The sequence below is a fragment of the Temnothorax americanus genome, unplaced genomic scaffold (genome assembly GCF_048541705.1).
Source record: "Temnothorax americanus isolate GAGA-0224 unplaced genomic scaffold, ASM4854170v1 Scaffold1, whole genome shotgun sequence".
NCBI lineage: Eukaryota > Metazoa > Arthropoda > Insecta > Hymenoptera > Formicidae > Temnothorax > Temnothorax americanus.
The window spans coordinates 3,664,476-3,672,034 of NW_027509230.1; the positions used below are offsets into that span (position 1 = coordinate 3,664,476).

Below are 7,559 nucleotides of genomic sequence, written 5' to 3' on the forward strand. Positions count from 1 at the left end.
TGCGACGTTCTTCAGAAAACATTGTTAAATATCTATAGCTGCGTTGTCTGCATCGTTCTGTTTATATTACAGCTATTATAATTTACAGATAAAGCACGTCAATATTAATACAGATTGTCGATGGACATTTAAATGATATATATGTCTGTTCCTCGATTTTTGCGCAACAGTTCTATTTTTACGAAAATTTCTTTAATATTACAAACTGGTAATTTTGGGGGGACTGCTCATTATCTTCTCTAAACTTTATATTTATCCACGAATCAAGGCAGATGTAGATATAATTTAAATATACGAGCCACGAAGCCCGGAATGGTCAGTCAATTCTTTCTTTCATTTATTTATCTCTTCTTTCTTTAGAGTAAAGAATGCTCTATCTTACGTGCGTACGACCGTGTGTCTATCCTCTGTAGAAATGCCTTATTATCACGTGCCTCAATTAATATTTAAACTGTTCACCTGCTTATATACCTATTACTCGTTAGTCTACGTAACGAATATATATGTGTAATATCGAGTTATTCTTTGTACTGCTCTTGTAAATATATTCTGAAGAATTAATGTCACCCTGTCGTCTATACTGTGTACACTGTCTCGTATATTATACGTTTCTACCGTTCTTCCACTTTTACCGAAACGCACAAATATATATATCTCCCTTGTTTGTACGTTTATAGAAATATTTAATTTCCAATCGGGAAGTATTCGCAAGGTAATTTTCCTTTTTTTTCTTTCTTTTTACTCATGTAACTCTCTTAATTTTTATCACGTGCAGGATACGATTTGAAGAAAACGTAAACGCATTGATCGAAATTTGAAGTATGTTAAATTGACTTGCAAGTTTTCGAGCTCGATCTTAATTCTGAAATCTAACATCTCCCGGGATAATTATATACATATAAGATATGTCCATATATGTGCTTTCTTTCTCTTAGATAATATCTGTTTGTATATACAAAAAAATTAATAAGAAGATTTAAAAAGTAATTGGAGATAATTTTTTGTCAAAAAATTGAGAATTAGAGAAAGAAAGAAAAAATTGCCCATATATAAATTATATATATAAAATATTATATAATCTAATCGCACTTTTACTTTTTGTAAAAAAAATGCAAAATTATTCTTCTAATCATTTTTCAATTTTTTTATTATTCTTTATTTATACTACAATATTTATTATTCTTATTATTTTTCTTATATAACAGAGATAATATAAGAGAAAGGAAACATATATGGACATATTTTTTACATGTAATTACACATAAACAATTCTTTAGACTAATTTTGAAAAAATTCGGAGATTTTACGCCAATTCCGATTCTTTTCAATTCGCTGTCAGGGACGTCGTACTTTTTTTAATTTTTTCGCAAACTATCCGTACGTCTTCGTATCGCATGTATATCGTAATACGCAATCCAGTCTTTTCCATTTCATTTCCGCTTTTTCATGTTGCGTTTCCCCTCCCCCCCCCCCGCTAAATTACTTTCACACTTTTCGTACGTCCGTCCTTAATTAAAGACTGATCGGCACGTAGCGACATACGAGTTTATTTACGCTTTTATAATCACATTTTTTTCCATTCCAGCACGAGTCGTCATCGGCACGAACCTCATTGAAACTTATTACGCAGAAACCGGAAGATAAGTTCTTATTCTCACTTTCTCAGTTCTCGGGAAAGGGGCTAAAGATGAGCGCAAATTCGCGTGCACAAGCTTGCAGCTGTTATAGATACTGAACATAATTTGGATAAGGAGATGAGCAAAAATCCCTGCGGAACTTTTAAATTCAAAAAAATTCACTTTGCCGCGAAGTTTTGTCCTCGTTTGAAATTCCGAACTCTCGATCGATGTATCGATCGTCACCTATATAACGAGTTTCATACGTTTTCCTTCTACGTGTGAGAGATGGCTGCACCGTCGCCACAACACATTTTGAACATAACCTGACATTTGTGCGTTGCTAAATACTGTACTTGTGGACGCACATATTTTAGACTTTATAATCGTATAGGTAGATTTACGTATGGTATATCGTGATTTTGTAACTACGTAAGCCGTAAGTCGACGAAAATAAATCTGATTGTGAAAATGCCGCCGAAATCTGCAATGGTAATTCCTCTTTCCTTTATTTCGGAAAAAAAAAACCAATTACTTATGTTTATTTATTAGGACTCAGGACAGTTAAACATAACTGTCGCATTTATTTCAGAATTCTAAACGGAACAGCGGGAATAAAAAGAGCGTGTCAGACATACCTCCTAGGGCGGTAGATACCGGCAACGCGAGCGGTTTGGATCCGGAAGCGCAGGATCGTTTTGAATTGGAACTATGTTGGTGTATACAGCAGTTAGAGGCGAGCCTGGTGACCGGCAAGTTGCAGGAGAAGCAGGCGCTTGAACTCGGCAAGCAATTACATTCGTTGAAAAGCAACACTGCGCCGTTAATAAAAAAGAGGCAGATAATGAGGAATACGTTGGGGGACTACAGAGAGAAAATGGCCGAGGACGAGCGAAAGTTGAGCAGAACCGTATCGGCTGTCAAGTTTACTAATGCTGCCTCGGCAAGCAAAAAGTCAATATTTGTCAAGAAAGCTAGTGGAAGTGGTACACAAGATTCTGATAGACAGATGGACGATCATAGAACGCAAAATATATTACAAAGTACAAAGCAAGCTGTTAGCGACAGTAATAGAACTGACACTTCATTTCGATTTGACTTTCAAGCGTGTCAATAAAAAATTAACTTTTACAATTGTATAATGTACCAACTTATTTGCGTAACATTATCCTGATTTAGTTTAGTTATATGTAGATATATTTTGTTTTTAGTTGAAGGATTATTTGTAAAGTATGGAGTATGATTTGTTATAGCGAAATTATGATTTACATATGGATTTCTCATTTTAATTTATGCGTATTCGTGAAGTTTAGTTAATATATTATGAAACATCAAGATAACAAATTTCACGTGTGTAGAACGAAATGATTATTAAAAATTTATTTTAGATAGATTATTCTTTGGTAGTAGTCATTTTTTTGTTATAATAATTAAAAATTTTAAGAAGTGTGAATAAATGAACGTAGAGGTGAAATAGTTCCGTAAAATATGATTTTTAATTTCAAGTATCCGTTGCGGTCCTGTGGCGCAACGGATAACGCGTCTGACTACGGATCAGAAGATTCCAGGTTCGAATCCTGGCAGGATCGATATTTTTTTTTATTACAATTTTTCATACAATTTAAGTTTTACTTCTGTATGCAAAAGATGTCTAACGTAAATGTTTGTAGATTAATAATAAGTGTCTCGAATACATTTCTTCAAATAATATTCACAGTCAGAATATTGTGTTTAAGTATAGATACTCCGAAGTACAGTCTCGAGATGTGATCTGTAATTTTATTAGCCCTTTTTAGGTGCAATCTTAAGATCGCGGATCGTCTAAAATCAGACTTAAGATGATTTTAAATATAGGCGCGGTTTAGAAAGAGAAAGAAAACTTATTTAAAAATCGAAACTTAAATGCGAGAGTCAGAGAGAGAGAGAGAGAGACCTGTCAAAGCTTGCTTTCTCTTTCTAAAATATGGTATAATCGTATAGAGATAAAAGAACAAAATACTATAAATATAGGAATATTCCTACATTTATATATCCTAATATTTAATATTTATGTGCTCTATATTGTGCGCGGGGCCTCATTCTCACAATACCGTGCATTCCAAAACTCGTCGAAAGAAAACCTTTTTCCCTGTTCAGCGGAAAAGAAGCGCTCAGAGAGATTCTTTAATACGATTGGTTCTTGTCTCTGATTCTTCCTCAGATCTAAGTGTAGAAACCAATCACAATAAAGAATCATCGAGCGCTCACCGAGTTGCTTTTTCCGCTGAAACCCCATTTCCTTGTGATTCGATCTTCGATCGCGCCTCGCTGTGACTGCTGACTGCTCTGTGAGTTGTGACCGGCAGCGGCGGCAGCTTGATCGCGTGGATCGTGGATCGCGTGGGACAGCGTGAGACTTCTCCAACATGGGCGACAACGTGGTAGCCGACGTGCAAAGTCTGACCTTGGAGGATAAGGCACGAATCCCCCACTTTACATAAAACTCGAGCTTCTCTCGTATTTTGAGTATCGTTAAACTATGCTGACGAATTTACGTTTTTACGTTTGTAGGACCGTTTACGGCGGTACTAAGTGGACACATGTTCGGGTTGGTTAAGACGTTTTTTTCCCTGCCTCCTCGACTCCCTCTCTCACAATCGTTAGCTATCAAACGCGTCGTTATTCCACCGTCTAACAATACAGTCGCGTTAAAACATACCTTTTGTTTGCAACATGTAACCAACCATCAGAATCTGTAATCTGACGTAACCTGCGAGCATTGTTTCACGCAAAGTATCGCTTGACGTACGCTCTCACCTGACACGCGACGATCCCTTGCGTCATTCAATTCGTCACTCGGACTCGGCTTTTATTTCGAACACTATCTTTTCCAGGCGAAGTCAATGAAGGCACTGAAGAAGAAGTATGCCGCAGTGGAGAAATCTGTATCGGAGCTTAAACCTTGGCCCTTTTACATTCAGGTAATCTACTCGGTTATCACTTATCACGTCAAAATTTAAACGACATTAAGTTTTCTGTAAATATGATTTTAAATTTTGAGCTGTAATATCTTTCTACGCATATTGATGCGTTAGAAAATAAAATTAAGCAGGAATTTATTCAAAATTAAATTCTTTTCTGTAATAATTATTATGTATTGTTTATATATTATTATAATAATATTCTACAGTATCTTAGTTTTTACACTTTATTATATGTATAACGTTTTTATTTTTATACTTTTTGTCTTTTGTAGGAACGTATCGTATTATGGGATAAATTGAAAACGGAATACGAGACTGCAATAGCGGCAAAAACTCCTGCAGATATTACCGTGACTCTGCCGGATGGTAAGAAGATACCCGCGCAGTCCTGGCGCACAACTCCTTACGACGTTGCGAGAAGCATTAGCCAAGGATTGGCAGATAATACCGTAATCGCAAAAGTCAATAATGAATTGTGGGATCTGGACAGACCTCTGGAATACGATTGCAAGCTGCAACTTCTGAAATTTGACGACCCGGAAGGTCAGCAAGTGTTTTGGCATTCCAGCGCTCATGTCCTCGGGGAAGCTATGGAAAGAGTTTACGGCGGCTGTCTCTGTTACGGTCCTCCCATCGAGAACGGCTTTTACTACGACATGTACCTGGGCGAAAAGGGCATTTCCAACACGGACTTCCCATATTTGGAGGGTCTGTACAAGAATATAGTTAAAGAGAAACAGCCGTTCGAACGGCTGGAGATGACGAAGGAGGATCTCCTGGAAATGTTCAAGTACAACGAATTCAAGGTGCGGATTATAAACGAGAGAATACGGACGCCCACCACCACGGCTTACAGATGCGGTCCGCTGATCGACTTGTGCAGGGGACCGCACGTTAGGCACACGGGAAAGATCAAGGCCATGAAGATCACGAAAAACTCGTCCACGTACTGGGAGGGGAACGCTAACGCGGAATCGCTGCAGAGAGTTTACGGAATAAGCTTTCCGGATTCCAAGCAATTGAAGGAGTGGGAAAAGTTTCAGGAGGAGGCAGCCAAACGGGATCACAGGAAGATCGGAAAGGAGCAGGAGCTGTATTTCTTCCACGAACTTTCGCCCGGTTCTTGCTTCTTCCAACCGCGTGGCGCGTACATATACAATACCCTGGTCGAATTCATTCGCTCCGAGTACAGGAAGAGAGGATTTCAGGAAGTGGTCACCCCGAACATTTACAACAGCAAACTATGGCAGACCTCGGGACACTGGCAGCATTACGCGGAAAATATGTTCTCTTTCGACGTGGAGAAGGAAACTTTTGCGCTCAAGCCTATGAATTGTCCAGGTCACTGCATGATTTTCGACGTTCGCAACAGATCGTGGCGCGAGCTACCGCTCAGATTGGCGGATTTCGGCGTGCTGCACCGCAACGAGCTGTCGGGCGCGTTAACGGGCCTTACCAGAGTGAGACGATTCCAGCAGGACGACGCGCACATATTCTGTTCTATAGAGCATATTAAAGACGAGATAAGCGGCGCTCTCGACTTTCTGTGGCACGTCTATTCCGTTCTTGGTTTTACGTTTAATTTATGCCTGTCCACGCGACCGGAGAAGTTCTTGGGCGACATAGCAATGTGGAATGAGGCGGAGAAAGCATTGGAGGATAGCTTGAACGCATTCGGCCAACCGTGGGTCCTTAATCCTCAGGATGGTGCATTTTATGGACCTAAAATCGACATAACCATCATGGACGCGCTTAAAAGGCCTCATCAGACCGCTACGATACAATTAGATTTTCAGTTGCCAATCAGGTTCAATCTATCATACGTTAAGTAAGTATCCATTATAAAAAGCTTCATTAAATTTCGATAAAAAAAAGTTGGAGTACGGATTATTCATTTTTATTATGTATTTTGCAGCGAAGCTGGGGAAAAAACTCGACCGGTTATCATACACAGAGCTATTCTTGGCTCCGTAGAACGTATGATTGCAATTCTAACTGAATCGTATGGCGGTAAATGGCCGTACTGGCTGTCTCCGCGGCAAGCGATGGTTGTGCCGGTAGCATCGCAATTCGACGACTATGCTTACGAAGTGAAACAGAAACTTTGGGACGCTGGCGTTATGATCGAAATCGATACCGATCCGAGTGACACCCTGAACAAGAAGATTCGTAATGCTCAGCTTGCACAGTTTAACTTTATACTCGGTACGTATTAAGCTCTTGACGAATAAAATTATGAAATATCTTATTTTGAATTGTATCGCTGCCTCCGTTTATTTTACCATAACAGCTAATAACGTGAATCTTGTTACAGTTGTGGGAGAGAAGGAACGTAATGCCGGGACAGTAAATATAAGAACGAGGGACAACGTGGTTCACGGTGAAATGGCAGTGGACGAGTTAATCACGAAGTTGAAAGTCCTGAAAGAGACGAGAGATCAAAGCGGCGAATTAAAATCTTAATTCAGCAATCTTTATTAAAACAAATTTATTTATTTCTAGATATTGCACGACATCTTGCTAAATTAATAATAAACTTAACGATAACATGGATCCATTTTTTAATCCATGTTTTGTCCAAATTTTTTCTGTATTTAAGAAAATATACATTTTAATTTTTTGTACCTCGATTATTCTGTTTCCATAAATATGAAAATTAAGTTAGTGATATTAATTTATGTGTATTTTACACAATGTGCGGCATTTATTATGTGATCAGATATTTGGTCCTTTGTACACATTTTGTTTCACTACATTATATACAATATATTATTAATTACCATTTCTACAAAATTCATTTTATCATTATATAATGGTAATCATGGTTTAAAACATTAATATTACTAATTAATAAATAAAACTTATTAATACTAACTGATCATAGTTTAAAAATTCTTATTGACATAGTCTATTTTTATCTCTCTGATCAATAATATTTATATAATGTAAGATATATATTGCCGTATCTTTTTTTTTTTTT

The 7,559-nt window shown here is 37.7% G+C and overlaps 2 protein-coding genes and 1 non-coding gene across 5 annotated transcripts; all 3 read left to right on the top strand.

Annotated features, from left to right (window-relative positions):
* The first annotated feature begins 719 nt into the window (after nucleotides 1–719).
* Nucleotides 720–3,009, top strand: LOC143895127 (UPF0488 protein CG14286). The gene is made up of 2 exons (XM_077401992.1): nucleotides 720–2,108; nucleotides 2,209–3,009. The coding sequence occupies exons 1-2, from the start codon at nucleotides 2,088–2,090 to the stop codon at nucleotides 2,731–2,733; spliced, it is 546 nt and encodes a 181-aa protein (XP_077258118.1). The 5' UTR covers nucleotides 720–2,087; the 3' UTR covers nucleotides 2,734–3,009.
* Nucleotides 3,010–3,132: 123 nt separating this feature from the next.
* Trnar-acg (transfer RNA arginine (anticodon ACG)) lies at nucleotides 3,133–3,205 on the top strand. The gene has a single exon. It is a non-coding gene; the product is annotated as a tRNA-Arg (tRNA).
* Nucleotides 3,206–3,913: 708 nt separating this feature from the next.
* Thrrs (threonine--tRNA ligase) lies at nucleotides 3,914–7,203 on the top strand. Of its 3 annotated transcripts, XM_077426724.1 has the most exons (6): nucleotides 3,949–4,072; nucleotides 4,167–4,203; nucleotides 4,490–4,576; nucleotides 4,852–6,407; nucleotides 6,495–6,784; nucleotides 6,894–7,203. In XM_077426724.1, the coding sequence occupies exons 3-6, from the start codon at nucleotides 4,499–4,501 to the stop codon at nucleotides 7,040–7,042; spliced, it is 2,073 nt and encodes a 690-aa protein (XP_077282850.1). In that variant the 5' UTR covers nucleotides 3,949–4,072; nucleotides 4,167–4,203; nucleotides 4,490–4,498; the 3' UTR covers nucleotides 7,043–7,203. The 3 variants fall into 3 exon arrangements, with proteins under 3 accessions (XP_077282842.1, XP_077282850.1, XP_077282839.1); XM_077426716.1 differs by lacking the exon at nucleotides 4,167–4,203 and having other exon boundaries at nucleotides 3,914–4,072; XM_077426713.1 differs by lacking the exon at nucleotides 3,949–4,072 and having other exon boundaries at nucleotides 4,120–4,203.
* The last annotated feature ends 356 nt before the right edge of the window (nucleotides 7,204–7,559 follow it).